Source organism: Dermacentor albipictus, chromosome 5 (assembly GCF_038994185.2).
Source record: "Dermacentor albipictus isolate Rhodes 1998 colony chromosome 5, USDA_Dalb.pri_finalv2, whole genome shotgun sequence".
Classification (NCBI taxonomy): domain Eukaryota; kingdom Metazoa; phylum Arthropoda; class Arachnida; order Ixodida; family Ixodidae; genus Dermacentor; species Dermacentor albipictus.
In genome coordinates this window covers 33,227,607-33,253,237 of record NC_091825.1, presented here as the reverse complement: position 1 = coordinate 33,253,237, position 25,631 = coordinate 33,227,607, and the positions used below count along the sequence as shown (strand labels likewise).

Sequence of the window (25,631 nt, the reverse complement as noted above, 5' to 3'; positions counted from 1 at the left end):
AGTCAGTGCGCTGGTGAATACTGACCCATGATCCGCCTGAATTTCGGCTGGAAACCCAACTCGTGCAAAGACTGTCAAAAGCGCGTGTACTACTTCGGTGGAGCTGAGCTCTTTCAGAGGGATTGCTTCTGGAAACTTTGTAGACGGACACAGCATGGTAAACAAGTACCTGTAACCCGATTTTGATTTTGGTAGAGGCCCTACCGTGTGTATCACAAGTCGTCTGATAGGTTCTCTTATTATGGGCAAAACCTTTAGTGGAACTTTCCATGTCTCTACTGGTTTACCCGAGCGCTGGCACGCGTCACATGATCTTGCAATGTTTTCTACGTCTTTGAAACAGCCAGGCCAGTAGTATTCCATAAGCAATCTTTCCTTTGATTTGTTTATGCCTAGGTGGCCGGACCACCCATTTCCATGACAGAGACTCAAAAGGTCCTCCCTGTACTTAGTAGGTACGACTAACTGATCTAAATTCCTACCCTTTCGGTCTCTGTAGTGCCGATACAACAATCCTCCACGCTCTTGTATCGTCACGTTGCGCCTAGCAATGCCTTCTTTATGTGTGTGGTGTAATTTAGCTAAGCTCTCATCATTCTTTTGCTCGGCTGCCAGTAACTCTCTGTACACACGTAAAAGCTGATCAAAGTTCTTTGAGGCCGGTGATAATAACAACCCTGTCTCGCTTGCGATTGCGGGCTCTTCCTGCAGGCGTGAAATTTGACATCCTAGTGATACGTTCTCATTGAGCTGGTCAGCTGGCAGGCTCTCCTGAACTGATTTTATGTCCCTCGGGCCTAGCTCGGATTCGGGTATTGAAGTTATACCTTTTTCTGCTTCCGCTGGAGCAGCTTGTGCATTTTCAACCCAAAGCGACGTGATTTTACGAGCTTGGCCTCGGGTCAATCAATGCCTGTACTATACCCTTGCCACGTTTGAGTCCTTTTTCACGCCGTAACCGATTTGAACGATTCGAAAAAATGTGAGGGTACTGCAGTGACAAAAATTTCGAAACTGCAGCCTCGGTCACTAGCTCCCCGAATGGTCTACTGATTTTGAATTTGGCCATGGGCAGACACACGCTGTGTTGTTCTACAACCTGTTTGATCCAAGCTACTTCTCCGGTGAAGTTATCTACCGTCACGTAAGACGGATGGACAATGTCCATCGTGGCGACACTGCCTCTTAGCACTCGACATGATTTGCCATTAACTTGCCGGTCGAGAAGATATGGGCCTAAATGTTCCATATTCTCGTCCTTTTCATCTATGTAGAAAAAAACTACGCTAGGCTTCCCGCAGTTAACAGCTATATGTCCCAGTTTGTGGCATTTGTAAGCGGATCGGCCTAAAGATTCGAATTTTCTTTTCGGCTATTTTTGTGTGATTTCCTCGTTAGTTTTCTCCTCGCTCTTTTCTGCTGGCTTTTCCTCCACGTCTACAGGCTCCGGTCATCTAGTCTGCGAACCCTTTTTGAATGGAAATTGTTTCCGCAGTCCATTTCAACCGTCCCAATTTCCTTCCTCGGCGTTCAACTTTCTACGCATTGCGTACTCTTCGGCTAATTCAGCCGCCCTTTTCACAGTGTTTACATTCCCTCTGTCTTGCACCCACAGCTTTCCAGCTTGGGGGATGCCTTTGTAAAACTGCTCTAGACACATGCATTCAATGACCATGTCTCTGCTGTGGTACGTTTCCACGCTTTTCAGCCACTCGACTAGGTTGGCCTTTAAGCCGTATGCAAACTCCGGATAACCCTCGCTATCTTTCTTGCCTGTGCTTCTAAACCTTTGCCGAAAAGCTTCGGCTGAAAGGCGGTATTTCTTCAGGAGACTAGCCTTAACTTTTGCATAATCATATGCATCCTGTGCACTCAGTCTGGCAATTACTTCTGCCGCCTCAGACGGCAACATAGACAGCAACCGCTGTGGCCATATACTCGGACGGAAGATCACCTTCTCGCAAGTCCTTTCAAAATTGCTTAGGAACAAGCCTATGTCGGTCCCGACCTCAAATGGCTTTAATAGACTGTCCAGGTGGTATGATTCTGCCTCACTTGATCATCCCAGAGCCCCTTCACTTCCTTGAGACCACTCCAAACATTTGCTTTCAAGTTCAAGTTGCATTTTTCTTAACTCGCTATCTTTATTGCGTTCGTCTCTCTCTCGCTTTGCTCCGTCCCGTTCTCTTTCTCTTTCGCGTTTCTCTCTCTAATTTATAAGTTCAAATCCCATTTCAATTTTTTCCTCACGGGCCTTTTCTGAAATTAGCTTCAATAATTCCGCTTTTAGCATTTCCTTGCGTACTTCTAGGCCCAGTTCCGCACCAACAATCAACACTCCGTCTCTCAGCAGTGTTCTTAACTCCATGATTGCTGCTTTACTGCCTTGGTCCTGCTCGCTAACTCTATCTAGGAAAACACAACCTAGCAAACAATCAACAATCTAGCTTCCCTACAGTTCTAAACAAAACAACCACAAAATGAAGCCTAGAGAGTCAAAGCGAGAACCAAGCACTCACCGCAGACACAGCACCACGTCGCACAGTCCATCTCACTACTGTAAGCAAGTTGTTAGGATTGGGGGCTCAATCCCACTGTTCGTAACCAGTCGTCAAGATTAGAGTCAGGCATGAATTAGAAGGTAGCTGGCCCATACCGCAGTCCAACTTATCCACGCTGTGGACTTCGATGAAGGGAAGGACTGCTTCTCATCGAGAACGAGAAATATGGGTTTATTTACAGTATCTACATCAGGATGTTGCAGTTGATCAGTCTAGCATGACTGCGAGAGAAAGTACTGAGTAGCCGCACAACAGCGGTTTATAAACACTCGGTCCTCCTTCGATTACAAGGTGAGGGAAACGGCCATCCAGTCATCAAGCCGCCGCTCTGCGGGACGGCTTACACACACACACTGCCACACAGGCTCACGGTCCGCAGCCGACGTCAGACGGACTTCGTAGAACTGGGGGCTTACGTCAGGAAAGGCGCATTTTATTTCCCGAGCTGACCCCCGCTGCCCGCCGCCAGGTGCCCATTGTCTTGCCTCTTGAACAGTGCGTGGGAAGGAGCCGCGAACTGCATTCTGCGTTCCCTCGGGGACTCCCTCGTTCACAGCAGACCAGTTGGCGGTGGCGGGTTCAAGCACAAAGCCTGCTTCGTCGCACTCATCTTGGCTCCAGCGACGGAGAGTCAAGGACGCGCGTATAGCTCTTCACAAACAGTCACCTTAGTGACGCCGTGGCTAGACGTTTGCGGTGGTGTTCCAGGAAAGTTGACGCCACTGTCGCAACTGGCTGGCAAAGCTTGCACCTCAGCTGGGCCGTACTTAACAGTGCCACAACAACGATTTATTATGAGGCACGCCATAGTAGAAGTAACGGCATTAATTCTAACGACCTGGGGCTCTTCAAGGTGTTACCAATACACGGTACAGCGCTGTTCTTGCATTTGTCCCCCATCGAATAGTGGCACGAGTTTGAACCCGCAACCTCCTACTTAGCAGATCAGTGCCTTAGCCACTAAGTCACCATGGTGGACCCTTTAGTAAATTACGATAGGCTTCCTAAAGAATTAGGTAAACAATTATTAAATCAAAGTTCTTACATTTTTCGTTATGCATTTTGATTTCTGGTGCAAGCAATATTGTCACAGCCTAGTAGGAGATGGGAAAGCCGATGTAGAGGATGTATAAAAGCATTTTATCAAAGCAGTCAACGCGACGTCGTTGTCGTCTCTGTTGTTCTAGCCGCGCGCTACTTCAGCGTCGTTTTCAACGCCTGCCACATACCCAGGTGCGACCATTTAGGATGTGGGATTTGCCCCTCCTTTGGAAAAAAAAAGGCACTGTCCAGATGCACAAACTTCCGAAGGCTATGCACAGACGGTGCAAAGTTGAGGTCATGAGGAAAAGTATGGCTTCATACGAAGCACGTGCACGACCTCGTGCAGATGCCGTCGGCGTTTGGAGCAGTTACTACTGTCGGGGACAACTTCATAATTTATATCGCTGATGTGGCGCAGAACTGTGTGTGGTCTGAAGTATCTTCGCAGGAGCTTCTCAGACAGCCCCCGCCGACGAATAGGATCGTGAGTCCAGACCCACAGCTGGTCACCGACGTTGTACATGACAGGTGTGTGCCGAAGATTGTAGTGTGTGGCATCATATTCCTGTTCTAGGATTCGCAAACACGCAAGCTGCCTGGCTTCCTCTGCACATTGTGTAAACTCCTCGGCGCCAGTCTCGTCATGACCGCATTTGTGTGGCAGCATTGCGTTGAACATTTTTGTCACTTCCCGGCCATAAACGAGGTTGAAAGGTGTCACGCGTGTTGTCTTTTGGCGAGCCGCGTTATATGCAAATGTAACATACGGTGAAATCTCGTCCCAGTTCTTGTAGTCGACGTCGATGTACATACTCATCATGTCTGCCAGCGTCTCATTCAAACCTTCTGTCAGTCCATTGTTTTGGGGATGATAAGCCATGGTCTTTCTGTAAGTGGAACCATTTAGTGCAAGACGGCATCCAGAAGGGCAGCCGTGAACGTAGCACCTCTGTCTGCTATGACCACTGCGGGAGCGCTATGCCTTAGGGTGACGGCTTTCATGAAAAATCGCATTGATTCGGTTGCTGTTCTACGTTGAGTAGCACCTGTTTTGGCGTATCGAGTAAGGTAATCTGTGACGACGATTATCCATCTATTTCCGGCAATATGGAGTGGAAACGGACCTAACAGGTCTATTCCAATTAGTTCGAACGGCGCTTGCGGTATCTGAACAGGCTGCAGCAGTCCAGCTGGCTTGCCGGGCAGGGCTTTACGGCGCTGGCAATCCAGGCATGTCTGTATGTAGCGTTTCACGATCGACGCAAGTCTCGGCCAATAGTACTTTAGCCAAATTCTTGCCAGTGTGCGGGTGTAGCCCAAATGACCAGCGGTAGGCTCGTAGTGACAGGCACGTAGGACTTCGTAGAGAAGATATGCGGGAATGACGAGTAGGTAGCTGCTGCCACTAGATGAAAAGTCCTGTTTATAGAGAACATGATGGCGCAAGCAAACTTAAGGCAGCCCTCTGGCGAATAATCTCGGCACGCTGCGTGTTCTTACCTCTAAGAAATCGAAAAGAGGAACCTTTTCTGCGTCCTCGCGTTGCTGGTGTGAAACGGCGACAGTATCCAGCACGCCTAGGAAAGCCGCGTCATCGTCGTCATTCTCTGCAGTCTCAACAGGAGACCGAGAAATGCAGTCGGTGTCAGTGTGTCGTTTTGCCGACTTGTATACAACCGTGAAGTCAAACTCTTGGAGCCGCAGGCTCCAGCGTGCAAGCCGACCAGCTGGATCACTTAAATTAGTCAGCCAGTAAAGTGCATAATGATCACTGACAACGGTGAAACACCGACCATACAAATATGACCGACATTTCAGGACGGCCCACATCAGTGCGAGACATTCTTGTTCTGTAGTGTGGTAGTTAGCCTCCGTTCTTGATAGCATCCTGCTGGCGTGAGCAATCACTTTTTCGGTGCCGTCCTGCCGCTGTACAAGCACTGCGCCAAGGCCGACATTACTAGCGTTGGTATGAAGAATTCTCGGAGCGTCTTCATCAAAGTGTGTGAGCATGGGGGAGGTCTGCAACCGTTGCCGTAGGTCGTGAAATGCCCGTTGCTGGTCTTCAGCCTACACGGAGGGGACATCTTCTCTGGTGAGATGTGTTATTGGCCATGCGATGCGCGAAAATTCCGCAATAAACCATCGGTAGTAGTCGATGAGGCCCAGAAAATGTCAGATGGCCTTTTTTATCTGATGGCATTGGGAAATTAGAGACGGCAAAGAAGTTCTTCAAAACCAAATTGGGACTTTTCCGATCTCAAAGTTAGACCGTCAGATGCGCGTATTGCTTCAAAGATCGTATTTAGTTTCCGTAAGTGTTCCTCGAACGTGACGGAGAAAACAATCACGTCGTCGAGGTACACCAGGCAGGTTTTCCATTTCCGGGTAGGTTAATCGTCGTGGCACCGACTGCCAGTCAGGCGACCAAAGGGCTGTCGAACTTCCTCCCGAACGATATCAGCGACAGAAGCCACCTCTGGTGCCATGGGAGAAATCCTGAGCTGCTGGATCTCCTCTCGCACAATCTCTCGAATGACTTCCCGCAGAGACGTGCCGCAGTCCTCAGGTAGAATTGAAGCATTCACCGGTTATTTCTTGCGATCATATTGTAGTACCGTTGTTGTAATGCCCATTCGATAGCGGTAACCTCCTTCGTAAATTCGCAGACTGTCGTCGGTGGGTTCCTCACGCGTCCGGCAAACAGTTCCTCCTTCACTGCGCGCAAGAGATTGCGCTACTTCTTTTCTTCGGCCATCTCAGGGTCTGCTCTGCGGAAAATGCGGGCCATATCTTCTGCAAACATGGCAATGCTCTCGTTTGATTTTTGAATAAGGGATTCGAGATGGCGCTGTGCGTTGTCTCTTCTGTCGATACTAGTGAATGTGTCTAGCAGCTGGGTGCGGAAGGCATCCGATGTTACCAAACTTTTCTCCCGATTCACAAACCACGTCCGCGTACTGTCTTGAAGCGCAAAATAGACATTCGCCAGCTTTTGCTGGGAGCCCCAGTCATAACTGGTGACACGCTCGAATTGGTCCAGCCAATCTTGGATATGTTCAAAGGCGTCACCATGGAAACTTTCTCAGATCTTAGGATTCTACAGCGTCCCTTGCGATGTAGTTGTAGTGGCCATGACGGAAGTAGGTAGAGGCGTTCCTGCAGGGTTCTGCAAAAGATTGAACTCGGGCGTCAGGCCCAGCAGGCGCCGACTGCACCGGTGAACAGGAGCTTCGACGAACGAAAGTGTTTTACCGCGTTCGATGTATGGCTCCGCGAAGGGGTGCCGAGCATGAGGCAATCCTACCCAGCACCTCCGCCAGTGTCACAGCCTAGTAGGAGACGGGAAAGCCGGTGTAGAGGAGATATAAAAGCACTTCATCAGAGCAGTCAACGCAACGTCGTTGTCATCTCTGTTTTTCTACCCACGCTCTACTTCAGCATCATTTTCATCGCCAGGCACATACCCGCGGCGACCACTAGGATGTGGCAATATCCGGTTGTTTGAGTAATCCAGCTCATTATGCAAATTTCAACTATATATCATAGGCGATTTTCAAAATTTGTTAAATTATTAGATAAACCTGGTAACATTTCTTATGTAAATTTTGAAGGCCTTTCCAAAACAAAGTTTGAAATAAAAGAAAGCCATTTAGGCAACCACGCTGCTGGGTAACGTTTATACTGATTCTCGACGCGAAATTGGCTGGTAAATGGCATGTGCTGTACTCTGTCTTGAAACTACGATTTCTTCTGATATGGGCAGTAGTCCTAAATAAATATATAAGTGAGCTCATTAGCATGGAATCAGGTAGAGGTTCGGTGTTTGCTACTGACTTTGAAAAAAAATTTATGACCGATGTATGCTGCACGGCTTCCCAAGAGTGGTCTGTGAGGCATGAAATAAAACAAATTTAGGCGACCATACAAACGCTAAAGTCCTGGTGATGGGTCTTCTTGAAGACGACATGCTTGTCTCAGTATTCATTTGTTCATTTAGGGCATAATGCAAATCGCGTGTAAGTTTGTTGCAGGAAACGCATTAACGGAACAACGCATACAGTTAAAGTAGACCCACAGAATAGAAGAAAGGCCAGCAACTAAATATTATACTAAAGAAATGAAATATGCATTGATATTAGGATACATGGCATAAGCTTTACAAGGAGCTACCTTTTTTTTCTGTCTGTGAAGAAAATGGGATGATTAAAATAATGAAAACAGCAGCGACCAGTACCAACCTCAGCATACGGCAGCGATGCGCGTTGAGTCTGATGACCGCGCGATCAGCTTTGTCCACGTCGCGGCTACTCCACAGACGCTCTGCGACTGCCGAAGCCCTTGGCCTGTGGGCAAAAAAAGAGGTTCTGAGCACCCCAATGTGATAATTCCATCCGCACAGGATCAGTGTCAGGGCTAACTACTCAGCACTGTGTTATCCTACTTGTACTATGCAGGTTGTGAGAACTATCATGCACCAAAACTTAAATATATGCAAGCACCACGTACCTGCACAGAACCAGGGTAATACTGTTTCCCATGGCTTGGAGATACTCGGGTCATATTTTGCATTCTGTCTAATTGCATAATTAGTCTTAATTGTGCAACTTCTAGAATGTTATAATTAGGTGAAAAAAGTCTATGAGAAAATTGCAGAGCAACATGCAACCCGCTACAGCTTTCAGTTGCTCAATACGTGCTACATGAATAATGTTTTTCCGAGCGTGAAAGAAGCCCGCGAATACACGCCAAATCTACACGTGGAAAAACTGCAGCAATGCTCTCCCCTGACACGCCTTTTCGCTTCTTCGCGCAGTTCACCGGTTATCTCGCTGCCCCCATGTTCGAGAACGCTGCTGAGCTTGTCCCTGACGCCACGCTGTGCATGGTGTTATCGTCGTTCTCTTGCCGTGTCATGGATGTGCCGGGCAGTGTCCAACCTACCTTCCTTGCACATAACAGCGATGATTTGTTCCTCCCTTCATGGGCCCATCTCCTGAATGCTCCGCTGGACAAGACTGACGTCGCACTCCCCCGCCCCCCAATCGCCGACCGATCAAGTTCCACGACAACATGGTTCACGGCTGCAAAAGCATCACCGGCAGTTCTCTTCTTCAGTGGGTGGCGAGGCAACAGCGACGTGGGCACCATGTTGATCCGCTGTCTGTTTAATACGCAGGTATGTTACTTTGCCAATTCTTGGTGCATACGTTCTGAAGACCAATGTATACTGCTGTTCCTTCGTCCACTTGACTGCTACCATGCTTTTGTCAATATTTCATTGTATTCTGCAGCGCTAATTCCTACCCGCACGCAGACGTTTATTGAATGGCGATATGGATTCTAGCCGAAATTCCAACGTTCGTCCTCAGCGCGATCCTGCCTTGCAACAACGGTTGCCAGTTATTATTAACAAACCAAGATTCTGCAAATGCTCTCTGAACTTCTGAATGGTCAAAATAAACTAGCTCAGGATATTTCTGGAATCAAAATGTTTCAGTCATCTGTCAACACGAGGTTTGAGGCTTTGGAAGCTCCTGTCAGTTTCCTAGAGTCACCCTCAACGTCTAGTGGTGCTCAGGCTTCTAATGATAACCTACACATTCAGGTTCAGCAATTAAGAAACGCTACATCGACACTCTCTTGTGGAAATGACACTCTCGAAAATAGATGGCATAAAAACTATAACATACACGCTCTCAACAAGGACCCTAACGAGAATTATGAGGAACTTTCTTCCAACATTGTTACGTGGCTCCAGGACACTTCTGAGATCGCATGTCTGCGTATCGAAAGGCGTAATAAACTCGGTAATAATTTTTGAGGCCGGTCACGTGCCGGCACTATGAAGTTCCTAGATTTTCAGGATAAGATTTTGGTGCTGAAGAATTGCTATAAACTTAAGAACACTCGCTTTCGTGTTTCGGAAGACTTCTCCCCTTAGGTTCACAATATTCGTAAGAAGCTCCGGGAAGCATCCTGCTTTCATATGGATAGTGGCTCCTCTGTCCAACTTAGATACCATACAACTGGGATGTCACATACTTTAGTGAGGTTATCTACTGGCTCACCTAAACCCGCCGAAACATTTCCTAGGGCCCAATCTCCTTGACCGCATGGCACAAGCAATAAACTTTCCATTTTAAACATTAAAGCAAAAAGCCTTCTCAACGATTTATCTAAATTTCTTTCCCTGGTCTCGTCTTACTGCCCGCATAGTATCGGCGTTACTGAGAACTGGCTGCATGATGATGTGCATTATTCTGAAGTAACCCTCCCTGGCTTCAACGTGGTACCAGGAGACAAAAAATCCGGGAGAGGAGGCAATGTTGCTCTATTTCTTCGATCGCACCTCCGCTTTTCTGTAATTCGTGTCCAACCTGATATTGAGCCTTTGTGATGTAAATTTCAACTAGAAAACATGTATTTGATTATACGGGTCGTTTACCATCCTCCTGGTTTTAATATTGAGTATTTACACAATCTAAGTAGATTTGTTATCATAGTTTTATTATCTTATCCAACGTTATCTGCATGGGCAATTTTAATGCTCCAGGCGTAGATTGGCTATCTATGAAAGTGAGCGGACACGAATCGGGCGGGAGTTGGTCCATATTTCATTCTCCTGTAGCCTGCACCAAATCGTCCAGGATTTCACTCGGCTAAACTACAGTCCTTGATCTTTTTTTCTTTACTACCTCGCTTATTAATTCCGGTTAGGAATGCGATGTATTTATGAAGTAGTTAACCTCAAGGCTGTGTTCCAGGCATCGTCCCTAAATACTGTCACATCTACTACACATTTCCTGTTTTCAACCACGCTGATGATTTGGCAAGAACAGATGCCCTATGCGATTCTTTTCGTGAGTTTGGGCTAATAAGTACCACGATACTAATACCATTGGCAAGTTCCTTCGAAAAATCTTGTCAGCAAGGGTATCTCCCTTTTCATCCTTTTAAGAGCAAACAAAACCAACACTGGGATCGCTTACATAACAAGCGTCCTTTTGCATTTATCTCAGGATATTTTACACCAGATTACGTCGAACAAAATGCTCTGGCGACCAAAAAAAATCGCGCTGTTTCTTAGTGCTAACAAGATACTTATTTCTAAAATGGATCCTGAAAAAAAGAATTTTATTACAAGGCAAAATTGCCGAAATTAATAAACACTAATCCCCGTAAATTTTGGGAAGTTGTCCTACCAGCTGGGTCATCCTCGGACACGCTGACAATTAACAAAGTTGCAGTTTCTGATACACGGACAATAACTTTTTTTAGTACCTACTTCCGCTCTGTCTTTATGATGGACAATTCGGTAATCTCTGTTTTTGAGTCGGAACCATTCCCTCCTATCGACGATGTGTCACTGTGCCCTGAGAATGTAGATAACCTAATCCTAAACTTACATACAAAGAAGTCATGTGGTTCTGAGGGTATCCCGATCGCTTTTCTAGTTCGATACTGCCTTTAGTGTAGTAGATATCTAACAATTATCTTTAGAATATCTCTCTCAACCGCCACCCTTCCTCCCTCGTGGAAACTTGCTTCAATCCTCCCCTTATTTAGGTTAGGTAATGTTAACTTATCATCTAATTTTAGGCCCATCTCCTTAACGGCACATTCATGTAAATTACTCGAACACATTACTGTTAAACATACTATGAAATTTCTTGAGTATCGCTTGAAATCATTTTTCAGCATAGCTTTAGACGCGGCCTCAGCTCTATAACACAATTGACAGAATTCGTTCGCGATATCAGCAGCCTTTGAAACACAGATGACGAGCTTGATCGACAGAAAGCTGAGCTAGTTGGTAAGGATTCATTATGCAAAAAAGAAGTGAGGCGTGCAGACAGGACATAAGAGTAGAAAAGTGGACAACACGAACCACTTCTCTACTCTTGTGTCCTGTCTGCACGCCTCACTTCTTTTTTGCATAAAGAGCGTGATGTTATATTTAAAGACTTTGCAAAGGCCTTCGACAGTGTCTCCCACCCTAAACTTAAGCACACGTTGTTCGCTTTACTAAAAAATGCACCCTTGGTTGATTGGCTGTCGGCCTTTCTTTCACACAGTTGACAATATGTTATAACTCTACTAACTCACCCTTGATGCTTGTTTTATCGGGGGTTCCCCAAGGTTCAGTACTGGGTACTTTCTTATTTGAGCTTTATAATAATGATCTTCCCCTGCACACCTCTGTTAAAATACGCTTTTTTACTGATGATTGCGTTTTATGTCATACAATTAAACCTCCGACCGATCATGTTGTCCTTAAGACTTCAATCGCCAATTTCTGTAACTGGTCCAAAGCATGGCAAATAAATACCAACTTTTCCAAAACTGTCTCAATGTCGTCTACACGACGTTCATGCCCTTCATTTTTTGCATTGCCTTTAATATTACTTTAAATAGCGTGTTCGAATTCAAATTTTTCAGATATCGTATTAAGATGCAATTTGTCATGGTCAAAACACATTGACGTAACCGGTAACAAGGCCCTTAAAGGGCCCCTCACCAGGCCTGGCCATTTGGAGCTGACAAACGCAGAGCATACAATGCACGGCAACGACCGTGTTTGCAAAGATTTACATCGCTACGCACTGCGGAAAGGTTGGACATTTAAATCCAAGCGCCGTTTTTCATTTCCCTCGCGGCTATCGCGCTCCAAGCTGAACGGTGACGTAGTCGTGTCCGCAGTGCGACGTTTCTCGTGGTGACACGTGCCTTCGAAAATTATTCAAAGCAACATCTGTTATTTCTGTGATCTGTTGCTTGAATTGACCAATTAAAGTTTAGGGAAATAATAAAACACACAAGCAGAATATCTGCGTTTTTTTACTTCGCAGTGAAGCAAGAACGATGTACTTCTGCTTCGTCTGCTTGTTCCCACGGTCGTGCGGTCATGTGTGCAAGTACCCAAACTATGCCATTTTCTACCGTGTTCCAGCGCGTGATCATGCTCTGCGATCCGCTTGTGTCTGCCTCAGTTTTCGTGTAGCACTGAATTACACCGCTAGTCATATCCTTGTGCACAGCGCGCAAAATCGAGCAATGCGCGAAACGAGACAATCACAACAGCTCGCGCGCAATGCCATCGGCTGAAATGCGCAGCGCCAAAACAAAAGCGAGGAGAAAGAACTGGGCCCGTGGCATATGCGTAACGTGATCCTTGAGATCCGGTATGGGAGAACGCAGCGAAGGAATTTCGTTTGAGGAGGCTAGACGGGGCGAGTGGATAGAGTCTCTAGCTTGGCAGTGGAGCTCGCCTCCTGAAATCATGGATTCGCGGCACTGAAATATTTCTATCTCAGCTATTATTGAGCCGATTTGAAACATTTTTGTGGCTGAACGCTCCATAGAGGACACGTAACAACTTCTACCGTATAACCGAAATTTCCTATGAGGCCTGGTTAGGGGCCTTTAAAGCTAGATTACTTACACCGTACGCTGCGTCTCGCTCCCCAACAAACTGAAGTAACATATAGAACCCTCATTCGTCCTTTCATCGAATATGGCAGCGTTGTGTGAGTCCATACAGACACGGGGACATCAAAAAAAGATATCTGTGCAAGAAAGGCAGTACGTTTTCTTTGCATGAGATTTGACAAGGACATTTCATCGTCCAATTTTCTTCCCCTGCTTGGTCTCACTGCTCTTGGAGCACGTCGCCATCTTGAAGGCCTAGAATTCATTTACATGTTAATTAATTCTCCTCATCTCTCTTCACTATTGACTATTTCCAAACTTTCATCTACGAGAAGTCACCACGCCCTAAATATTTCAACCTTTCTCGCCCTCATTGATTCCTTTAAACATACCTTCTTTGCACCTACGATTGAAGCCTGGAATTCATTGCCGAGAAACATCCGTTCACTAGCATTGAGAGAATTCAGGAAAATAACAATCAATTATGGGGTCTGACAAGCCAAAACCACGATCCAATTATGAGGCACGCCGTAGTGGAGTCTCCGGAAATTTGGACTACCTGGGTTCCTTAACGTGCACCTAAATCAAAGTCAAGGCCACGAAATGCGGCCGCGGTGGCCGGGATTCGGTGCTGCGATGTCGGGCTTACCAGCCCAAAACCACAGCCACGAATCGTGAAAGGTTGTCCATAAATGTTTGTATATTTGTTGTACACCCCACTCTTTCAATAGCGTCATGGAAGCTGCAATATGCATGAATTATCTAATTAATTAATAATTAACTGATAATGTTGCAACGCGAAGGGCCACTCGAGGCACTTCGCGTGTATTTGCGCGCATCTTTCACGCTCGGAAAAACACTCTTATATAGCACGTATTGAGCAACAGAAAGCTATATCTGGCATTTTTCATGTCGCTCTGCAATTTTCTCATTGACACTTTTCACCTAATTATAAAATTTGAGACCTTGAATAATTAGAAATCATTGTATTTTTAGCCGGAATGAAAAAAATTATCTAAGTACCTCTAATCCACGGCAAACAACATTACCTTGGTTTGGTCCAGCGACGTGCAATTTGCATTTTTCTAAATCTTGGTACACGATAGTTAGGGCAACCTCTACACAACGCCTATTTTCACGTGCACTGAAGCTGCGCAGCACACGTCAAAAGAGTATGGCATGCCCAGGTTTCAACGAGAGGTGTGGCATGGGAGGAAAATATTGGAAAGAATTTTATGATTCGGTCAAGCTTCTCTCGGACGGCAACTCTGGGCAATCAACTCAGAATGCAAAAGTAGTAAAAATGCTTTCTAGTAGCCCGGTATGTCTTTAAAAGGGTTGCAGGTAGATTATATCGGCCGCATGTTTCAAAACTTAGGCCTTGCATGGTGCCTTGCGAATCATCCCTTATATTTGTATTACCTGATTGATATTATCTGGAGCGGCCGGCACGAAAAAAATGCACAAGCCTCAAATAACGACTCGACCATTATTTTCAATTGTGCCCACCCTCAGGCAGAATCATCGGCGCAAAAAATTTCGGCGGCGTGACGTCTGACACAAGAGGGAACGTCAGCGCTTGCGCACTCACCAGAGGCTGGCGAGCAGGTTCGTGCGGTCTATGTACTCCCCCCACATGCAAGCTTCGCCGCCCAGCACTTGACGCTTCTGCTTCCGGCTGCCTGCAGACATAGAATTAGGTAGAGAACATCTTCAAGCAATGTGCCACTTCTCTCAAACTTGCGACGACTAAAGTGTGTGACGGTGCCTGCGCTCGAAGGAAATCGACATAATACATGTCCTTCTAAGAAACATAGAAAACACAACGCCGCAAGTTCATTCTAATGCAGTTCCTAGTATTCGATGATGCGTTACGAACATGATTAACAATTAAAAATAAGTGTCATGGTGTTCAACAGCACCCGAGCTGAACAGTGGAACATAAGGCATGCTCATAAGGCTAACCTCGGCAAGCGGATTTAATGCCGAAATCTCATCGTCGAAATAAGGCATGCTTAGAGTCGATAGAAAAGTGAGTTCTGCGTCTGCCTTAATAAATCTTGTACCATACAGTAGTTGGCCGGCGGGAGCTGGGCTAAATAATAATCCAATTGAAATATAGGCCGCGATGAACATGGGTCATACACTTGCCTTGAGCAAACCAGTTCGCTTGCGTACTAAACGAAGGGTCTATTATCCCATAAGCTAACTGCACTGACTGGTGTGCGACACATCTTGCAGACCAGGGGTGCTATGCAGGATGCGTCGAGTTTGGCGAAACTCGGGATCTTCACGAGCTCTGGCGACACCCCAAGATGAAAGCACGAATGGTACCGAGACACAGTTTATCTTTCGACAAGCCTCCAGTTTCATTGGTTTATCTAGATTCACTCTGACTGGCTATCATTCCTTGGGCGTTGCCTTCTGGGCGGTCGACAAACTGGGGCTCACGTGATCATACCGTCGGTGCATGGTCGTGCCTTCTTTCACTTGTTTGTCGTTCCACCGAGTGCATTACATGCAGAAGCAAGTTGTAAAACAAATGCATTTAGTACAATATTATTAGTTACTTTAACGTGGTTTAGAAGCATTTTGAAGCTTACGAGATGTGCACTGAATGCGTCTTAGACTAATTTGTAATTTAGTACGCTTCGCATTATACCACGAGGGAGCGCTGTAGTGGCGTCATCACATCCCACGGAGGAAGGAAACTAAGGAGAGGCCCTGACGTCAATCTTTGTGAAGCAAAAGTGAAGCCGGAAGTTGGCGTTGCTCGTGGCGATGCTCCGCCTTTTGTGCCACCCTCCTCTCTTGTTTACATCTTTCGCGAAACCACGTGCGCCGCGCTGCGCGTGGTTTCGCGCACGGAGCGCGCTCGCTCGCTCCGCAGCAATACTAAACAATCGCGATGTCTCATTGCGTTGCCGTTGCGGAACCCATGTTAAAAGAAGTTCATAATGAACTTCGCAAATTGGGCCGTGAGGTCGAATCGGCTGCTTTTATCGGCTATTATGAAAATAAACATGCCTTAAATATAAGGCCAACCAACTGAACTCTTCTCATTAACTGCAGGTACCGGCCGCTACCCAGCTCTTGCGTGTTTTTTAAAAAAAGGTCCCCTTTATCGCTGCCTTCTACTTGCTTTTCTCTGCTTGGGCTTCCTGGGGCTCTCATACGGTCTTGCGAGCTAGACGTCTGGCGATGCGAAAAAAGATGTACGCATTCTTACTGCACCGCAAGAACGCACTGGAGACACGTACGACACACCAACCCATTTGCGATCCATTTGGAGTTTATGAGCACAAACACATTCTCGCTTGAGGAATCGTCGTGCTTTATTGAACAAACTTCGGGTGGCCGCGCATCACTTCGACAGCGCGCCGGCGAGGAAGCAGAATGTCGTTTCTGACTCCACGTTTAGGTTCATTGACTGCGGCTTGAGGTGCCTTCTTCGCACGGTAAGTGAAGCGTCACGGAACCAAAGTTTTGCGATAGCCGGCGCACAATGCAGAACAGTACGCGCGTGGAACCGGCCCACCTGCGACCATGGAACAGCCGTTTGCTGTGTTCGCAGGTACGCTCTGTGGAGCCTTCCTCACTCTTGCGGCGCATCCGCTGACCTTCCCTGCGCTTCGCGCGCGCACAGATAAGGTACGCCTGCGGTAGGGAGGATTATTTCCTTAATAAGTCAAAGCAGCCGCTTCTTTCCCATCTTCCCGGATGAAGAGTCGACTGGCCGGCGCACGGTGCCGAACAATACGCGCGTGGACCCGGCCTACGTGGGAGCATGGAATAGCTAGCGGTTCGACGTGTTCGCAGGTGTACGTTCTGTGGCGCCTTGTGTATTCTTGCAGCGCATCCGCTAACCTTCACTTCCCTGCGCTTCTCGCACGCACAGATGAGATAAGCTTGTGGTAGGGAGGATTCGTTCCTTAATAAGTCAAAGCAGCCGTCCCGGATGAAGAGTCGACTGGCCATGACTGCATTTTCTGCGTTTCTTTCCCAGCGAACGATGCGCGAAAGGCACCGTTTTTTCAGTTTTCGTTCCGCGCACGAGTTGTGCGGACGCTTGCCTAGGTATCCGCTCATCCAATACCTAGTTGTTGTGTGCCAGGATGCAAGTCGCGCACGCCGACAAGTGGACCGCCCATATCTTTTCACGTGTAAGTAAATTTCCTTATGTGGTTGGTGTTTTATCGGAGGAAAAACTAGAACTTATTATACACGCATTCACATAGCGATAATAATTCTATAGTTATAGTATAACAGTAAAATATTTTATTCGCACAGTATAAGTTATCATCTAATACATATGCGCGTGATTCTTCATTATCAGGTTTCCCGGTGACACCGTTCGTCGGAAAAAGTGGATAGAGGCAATTTGGCCATCCTCCAGAGTTGATCGAGAGCCTAAGAAGCAAGCCCGCATTTGTTCAACTCACTTTCGGGATGAACATATAGATCGCACGTCGCCAAGTAGAGTCCGTCTGCGGGGACATGCAGTGCCGACGCTCTTGGTGAGAACTGATGCTTCTTATGTGGCATGGCTCTTGCAATACATACACAAATGCATATAAGGAAGGGGGGGGGGGGGGGGGGCTTTCTTTAAACTGGTAAACAATGCTGATACCTGTATGCGACCAGAATTTTAGTAGAGGATAAATTTTAGAAAGCAAATTTACACACAATCAACCGACTTACCGAAACAAATAAATAAATTTTCAGCAGTATACAGTGCTCACTATACAAGTTTTCCAACTTTAACACGAGTTAAAACTCTATATGTTTCTCATAACTTTTAATTATGCATATCGTACCTGCTTCTCTGGTTATTCGTGGCACCCAGTACACGAGTTGGAGTGATGGAAAAAAATTAACTGCATGCATTTTAAACTTTCTACTGAAAGCACAATTTCAGAAGTAATCTTGGCAAACCATGCCAAATAATTTTGTGAGAGCAAACAAAGGATATGTTGTTAGTAGTCCCAAAGTGGCCAAGCACATATTCAGTTACTGCTATTTGACATCCCTTCCTTATCATGTGTAACATTATTAATATGAAGTTTGCAACCTCCCAGCTGCCTCATCCAGTTTACCAAGGTGACAGTGCATCTGATGCAACAAGCCATGTTGCACACTCGCACTCTGCATCCTCTCAACTCGCGCAAGGATGTGATGAAGGCTTGATGGTGCTTGCACAGGTGAAAATTTCAATTCGCTAATAATAGCCAGCAGTTGCTATTGAACAAAAAATTGTATCAGGCCATTTGGCACATATCAAAGACTGCACAACGCCTAATAGGGATGAATGCGGCTATCGCACGCTCATCCCTGTAAATTCCACGTCTCGCTTAGTCCAAGTCATGCCGCACAGTTTTACTTGAAGCGGTTATTTACTCATTGATGTCTTGCCCTCAGGTTGCCACAAGTTTTGATGAACGCTCAGCTCAGGCCAGCCTACCTACCCCTGGTTTGTCTGGCTTAGGTGCTGGTCTCTACAGTCAGAGTACGTTTGAACAGGTGCACATTATTTCCTTCTGTGTTGCACTTTTCCTACACCTTTGTAGTACTTCAAGTAGGCAGTTTAGGCCATACAGCTGATTACAATAAGCACTCTTGTTTTCAGGCTGCCATGGATTTGGAATATGAAACTGCAGTCCAGACCAGCCTGTCTGAGCCCGGTCCATCTGGCCTAAGTACCAGTGTTCCTATTGAGCCACAACTTGTGCAGGTGAGCATCTATTCTATGTGCAATTCACCCAACACATTTATTGTGTTATAAGCATACAGTGGTTGCAATTGAAGTTTAAACGGAAATGGCTGACATGTGCTCTTGCTACCAGGCTGCAATGGATACTGAAGACAACAGTCAAGTACAGGAGAGCCTCTATGTCACCGACCCATCCAGCCTAGCTGCTGTTCTTCAATTGGAGGTGACACCAGTGCAGGTAAACACGTCTTTTCTGTAAAAAAAGGCTATGCAAACATAGTTGGCACTTTCCATTTATTTCTGTGCTTGCATTATTCTGATGTTAAGGGGTGCATGAACTAGCCTAGCTTAAGGTATTCTAGTCACAAGACACTGGTTTAGTGACTGTGAAGTTCTGTCCTCCTCCCGTTTGATCACAATCAATACAAAAATGAAAGTAGCAGAAATATGTAACAGGTTTGTGGGCCCAACTAATTTTTCATAACGCTAATACCTAATAAAATCTATATGACTGCTGAAGAAACTGATTCAAGCTAGCATTCTTGCATGAGTTCAACATTGAGTGAGTGCGGTCACTGTTCTGTCAATACACACAAACCTATACATGAACCATTTTAAATACATAGCTGCTTTCTTTCCTACATGTTTGCTGAGTACTTCAGGAAGGCAGTAGTGTGTTACTGTGTTGTAAGGCAAACAGCTGATATACATAAGCACTCTTGTTTTCAGGCTGCCATGGATTTGGAATATGAAACTGCAGTCCAGACCAGCCTGTCTGAGCCCGGTCCATCTGGCCTAAGTACCAGTGTTCCTATTGAGCCACAACTTGCGCAGGTGAGCATCTATTCTATGTGCAATTCACCCAACACTTTTATTGTGTTATAAGCATACAGTGGTTGCAGTTGAAGTTTAAACGGAAATGGCTGGCATGTGCTCTTGCTACCAGGCTGCAATGGATACTGGAGACAACAGTCAAGTACAGGAGAGCCTCTATGTCACCGACCCATCCAGCCTAGCTGCTGTTCTTTAATTGGAGGTGACACCAGTGCAGGTAAACACGTCTTTTCTGTAAAAAAAGGCTATGCTAACATAGTTAGCACTTTCCATTTAGTTCTGTGCTTGCATTATTCTGATGTTAAGGGGTGCATGAACTAGCCTAGCTTAAGGTATTCTAGTCACAAGACAGTGGTGTAGTGACTGTGAAGTTCTGTCCTCCTCCCGTTTGATCACAATCAATACAAAAATGAAAGTAGCAGAAATATGTAACAGGTTTGTGGGCCCAACTAATTTTTGATAAAGCTATTACCTAATAAAACCTATATGATTGCTATTACTCTCGAGAAACTGATTCAAGCTAGCAAGGGCATACATGCAAGCTTACAGATCTGCTTTGAAAACATGGCTGATTAGTGCTGATTGTTTGGTACTCATGTTTGGAGGGCGCTAGCCTGTTACATGCAGTCACGCACTCGTGATAGTGTGGTATGAAGTGATAGTGTGAAGACTTCGAGCTGCGCCACCGGAAATTAAACTGCTATCATACAACGCATTTATTCGCCCAGTTCTCGAATATGGTAACACAATTTGGTTTCCTTATACACAACAGCTTATTAACAAACTAGAAGGAGTGCAGCGAAAGGCAATTAGATTCATCTTTAACAAATACAAGAATAGCGATTCACCTACCCAACTGCTAAAACAAGCCGGTATTCCTACTCTGCAAAACCGTGCCAAGCTAGCAAGACTTAAATTATTGTTCCAATTAATACACAATGCATTACGAATAAATACTTCTTTGTATATATCCCTAGCTGACACCAGACTTTCCCGCCATAAGCATTCATTAACACTTAAAGAGTATGCATTTCGCACTGACTGTTTTAGATATTCGTTCTTTCCTCTTGCAATAAGAGAATGGAATAGCCTGGACCCCTTCATAACGACTAGCACATCGTTGCCGAAATTTATAACCCTTGTAGAAGAGCTGTTGTGCAATAATTAGATTATGTTAGCCGGAAATAACCCCACTCATGTCATTGTATAAAATGAAATCTGTATGAGCATTGTATTTGCCTATGTAATGTCACCCCCTTTTGCCAAATGAAATGTACCCTTGTTTTATTTCCTACCATATGTGTATATCTGCTTCGTGTCGATTGCAAATATAGTTGAAATCATGTAAACCTGTTTTTATCACTATTTGTGAGTGTATAATCTATGCCCAACCTGTAAAAATCCCGCTGGGATTGACAGTATCTGAAATAATAATAATAATAATAATAATAATAATAATAATAATAATAATATGGAGCACCCACAATATACACCTCATGATTCACTGACACTTCCCTTTTTTCATAGGACAAACTTAGCATGCAGCTTTCATATTGGTTGCAGTATGCTTCTAGAAGTTAGCAACAGTAAAAAATTCTGTAGTGTAATGTTGTTTTTAAGAAACTTCAGTCCACCATCTCATGATCAATCATGTTGCTACCTTGAGGTGCATTGCTCATGCAACAACTAGTGCTGTGCATTCATTGTAACAGGGTCAGTAGTGTTATCAGTCATCATCTCACGTGTTAGTCAAATCGCATTAAGGGTACAGTAGTGTCTGCCATAATTGGCGATGCAAGTCCCAGTAAATATAAGTACTTGTGCTCATTGCAAATCATTTAACCATTAATTAATGAGGTGCTATCAACTGCTTCTGCAGAAACTACAAAGGTCATCGAATGTGGAAGCTGCTCTAACAACGCCAAAAAAAAGGAAGCTGGCAAAGGTAAGGCAGATCTACAGATGGAAAATATCTTACCAAAGCAATGAATGTGCATCCAAGTAAATGAATGTGAGCAGTTCTAGTAACCGGGCATCCTTATTTTGACATTATCATTTTTTGTAAATCACCTGTGGCGAAACAGCAAAATTATACTCATCGATCTGCATGGCTTGGAAGAGGTGACACTTAATCACATAAGACATTAAAAACCATAATTGAATAATTAACAAAATTCCACTCAAGCTAATAAGTTTAGCCTACATATTGCAATATACAAACTGAAGCCGGTGATTTCACAAGGCACATCCACTTGGAATGAATTTTTAAACTTGCATACCTTTTGAAATAAGCACCGTCAAACTTGCGATGAAAATGCACTGTTCGTCTGCTTACTTTTCTTCACAATGTCTCTTTACACACTGAGGCACAAAAAAACCGCTGGAACACCAAAGCAGTTCGTCATGAAACTTGAGAATGCATATCCCAAAACTGGCGTCTTCATAATTCACTTGGAGCAGATGACTTCCGAAGGGATCGGCTACAAGTGATAAATTGCAACATGTGCTGCACAGTAATTAGATAAAAAACTTAATTAGTTAAATATTAATTTTAATTCCTTGTACAATTATAGTCTGTCTGTGAGTAATCTAGCCCAAGATGAAGAACTGTGCTCCGTGTCATGGGCAATATAAAAAATTATGTTCATAAAAAATAAGCATTTATTGAGTTCAGTGTAATGCAACAGCAGACAGGGATATGTATGTAAGGGCATAATTTGATTCCAGACAATGCATACTAACTACACATGCTGTATTTATCTGCATGATGTATAAATCAATAAATGCATATAATATTAAGTGTTTCAATATCTGTGGTTTGAGCTCACAAAACTGGTTGGCTAGTCATGGTAAGATGTTCTTTGAGGAGACCATGATATGATGGCAGATGGTTGTCATGCATGTGTAAGTTTGACGCATTTTTTAGCATGAATGTGGATAGAAAGAACAGGAGGGTTGCAATGTGGGCTTGTTGGTAATGCATATTCAAAGGGTGTACGGTAGTGCGATTAAAAGACGGGACAAAAGAAGACACACAGGGACACACACAGCGCACACAGCGAAAGAAGACACACAGCGCTGTGTGTCCCTGTGTGTCTTCGTTTGTCCAGTCTTTTAATCGTGCTACAGTACACCACTTGAACAAAGAACAGGAATGCAGGAAAAATAAAGCCTGAAATCTGTCCTTGAGCTTAGTTATATCATTTTTAACAGCACTTTAAGTTTGCACAGGTGTTACAGCTTACTAGTTGATAAAATGGTTATAATATAATAAATTAGGCTTTCCTTGTGACACTTAGTTTTTGCATTCTAGGTCGACACCCCTGAGAAAGCTTTCTTGCGAGCTCGTGCAGCAAGACTTGCTTCACAGCAGCAACAGTCAAGAAAAGCGATCAAAAGACTGCAGCAATCAAGGCGGCGTCTTCAAAAACAGAATGCCGAACTAAAATCGGTTCTGAAGACACTAACCACACAGAACATTTTGCTCAGAGAACAGGTTTCTGTGCTCGACAGTCTTGGTGCTGCAAATCAACAGCTTTTGCAACGACAGGTAGCAAAGCAGACAGGACAACAGAAACCAAAGGAGTACTCGCCTGAGTTGAGAACATTTGCTCTCACTCTCAACTTTTATTCACCACGGGCATACAGTTATGTGAGGAAGGTATTCGACACATGCTTACCACATCCTCGTACTTTAAGGAAATGGTACGAAAGCATTGATGGGAAGGCAGGGTTTTCTAAAGAGGCTGCGACTGCTCTAAAGCTGAAGTGTTCAGAGAACAGCACCCGAGGCCATCAAACAGTGTGCAGCCTCATAGTTGATGAGATGTCAATCAGACAGCAAGTCCAACGGCAAGGGGGCCACTTTGAAGGCTACGTGGACATGGGCACAGGAGCCGAAGGTGACTGCTTGCCACAGGCGAAAGCTGCCTTTGTTATAATGGTCGTCTGTATTAATGGGCACTGGAAGGTTCCTCTGGGTTACTTCCTTGTAGATGGAATTGTAGGTGAACAGCGAGCAAACCTAGTTAAGCAAAGCTTGCTGTCTGCACATGAGGCAGGGGCCATGGTTGTCTCAATAACTTGTGATGGTGCACCAGCAAACATAGCAATGCTTCAAGAGCTTGGCTGCAATTTTACAGATATTGACAATCTGCAAACAACTTTCCAGCACCCAGCAACCAAAGAACCAGTTGCAGCCTTTTTAGATCCCTGCCATATGCTGAAGTTGGTGAGGAATGCTCTTGCTCATCACAAATACTTTATCAACCAAGATGGAAGGGTCGTATCCTGGGCATATGTGGAGAAGCTGCACAATTTGCAAGAAAAAGAGGGTGTCCATTTGGCAAACAAGTTGCGAAAGGCTCATATTGAGTGGCAAAGGCAACCGATGAAGGTTCGCCTGGCAGCCCAAGTGATGAGCCTGTCCGTGGCGACGGCACTTGCTGAATGCAGGATCATGCACGTGGAAGGGTTTGCCAATACAGAACCAACCGAGGAATTCTTAGTCATTGTCAACAACCTCTTTGATGTGTTGAATTCCCGCAGTATGAATCAAAGAGAGTGGAAGAAGCCACTGTGCAAAGAAAATATAAATAATGTAAAAGATATGTTTAATACTGCAGTACAGTACCTTTCCGCTTTGAAAGAGCCTGTAAATAGAAGAAACTTGATAGAAACAGCGCGGAAGACTGGGTTCTTGGGATTTATTATGTGCATGAAGAGTGTGATAGCCATGTATAATTTCCTCGTTGTTGAAAAGAAAGTACTACAGTACATTCCAGTGCACAAGATTTGCCAGGACCATTTGGAATTACTTTTTGGTTTAATTAGAGCACACGCCGGTCACAACGACAACCCCACATCACAGCAGTTTCAGGCAGCATTCAAGAAAGTGATAGTCCAAAATGAACTTTCTGATGTCTCGGGAAATTGTCAAGTCCTGGACAGTATTACAATATTGTCATGCAGTTCAGCCAGAAGACGTTCACCAACCGATGTGCTGAATGCAAGCACACAGAGGAAGCAGCTTTTGACCGAGGAGTCGGTGGTTGAGCAGAGACAAATAGCCAGTGAACATGATTGCTCTGCATCACTAGAAAAAATCAGTGATTTTGGGAGTCGTGTTGTGGCCTACGTCGCTGGCTACGTGGCATACAAGCTGGGCCAAAAGCTGATGTGTGAGCAGTGCACAGCGGCATTGTTTAGTACACCTGGAGCAGCAGACACTGCATTTATACAAAGAAAGAGCAGAGGAAGGCTTCACTACCCATCAAAGAGTGTCATTTCAATTTGCCAAAAATCAGAATCTCTTCTTCGATGGGCTGTGCATATGAAAAAATTGTCATCAAAAACACTATTGCAGGACTTAGTACACCAAGTGCTTGAATCACTGCAGCAAAGAGAGCTGTTTGCAGAGCTACACTCACACATGTTTGATAATTCTCCACTGGAGAATCATTATGTCCATCTTTTAAGAAGTGTAGCAGAATGTTATTTGAATGTACGCCTCTATCATGTCGGAAAAGAGACAACTCACAGTTTCCACAGCAGTCAAGTGCGCCAAATGTTCACAAAACTGACTCAATTTAAAGGGCAATAAAATTTTGTTGCAACATTTCATTTACTAAGGAAAGTAATGACGTCATTTCAATTTTTCCAGTCAAGCTAATGCCAAATATGTGTTTGTGTTGAATGTGTACTGAAACCTTCATTGTTTTTTTTCTCATTTTCCTGCTTATGTTTTCATCAAGTTTTGACTTTGCTGATGTTCCAATGCGTATGCACCGGTGGCGTTATTTAGTGCTTCATTAGCCCTGCATTCACTGTTCTTCATACATGCATGTTGAAATGTTCTTGTTGATTGCAAGATTGTTCCTATATCACACTTCCGTCTATTGTTTTTGTTCACAAGTGTCTAAAAACATTCCCCTATGCAATGTCAAAGCACTGAGGGTATAAAAAATGAAATGATCGATTAGCTACTGAAGTTGAAACTAATACTGCGAAATGACTTCAGCGGTTTGATGAAGCATACTGTTTTTGTAAAC

The 25,631-nt window shown here is 44.9% G+C and overlaps 1 protein-coding gene across 1 annotated transcript in view; it reads right to left on the bottom strand.

The window, feature by feature from the left end:
• LOC135908081 (beta-hexosaminidase subunit beta-like) overlaps positions 1 to 25,631 on the bottom strand; it is a 126,059-nt gene that overhangs the window by 6,001 nt on the left and 94,427 nt on the right. Inside the window, exons 13-14 of the mRNA XM_065439827.1 lie at positions 14,629 to 14,719; positions 7,847 to 7,951 (exon numbers count right to left, since the gene is read on the bottom strand). Coding sequence (XP_065295899.1) covers positions 7,847 to 7,951; positions 14,629 to 14,719 — 196 coding nt within the window. The remainder of the gene's footprint in view (positions 1 to 7,846; positions 7,952 to 14,628; positions 14,720 to 25,631) is intronic.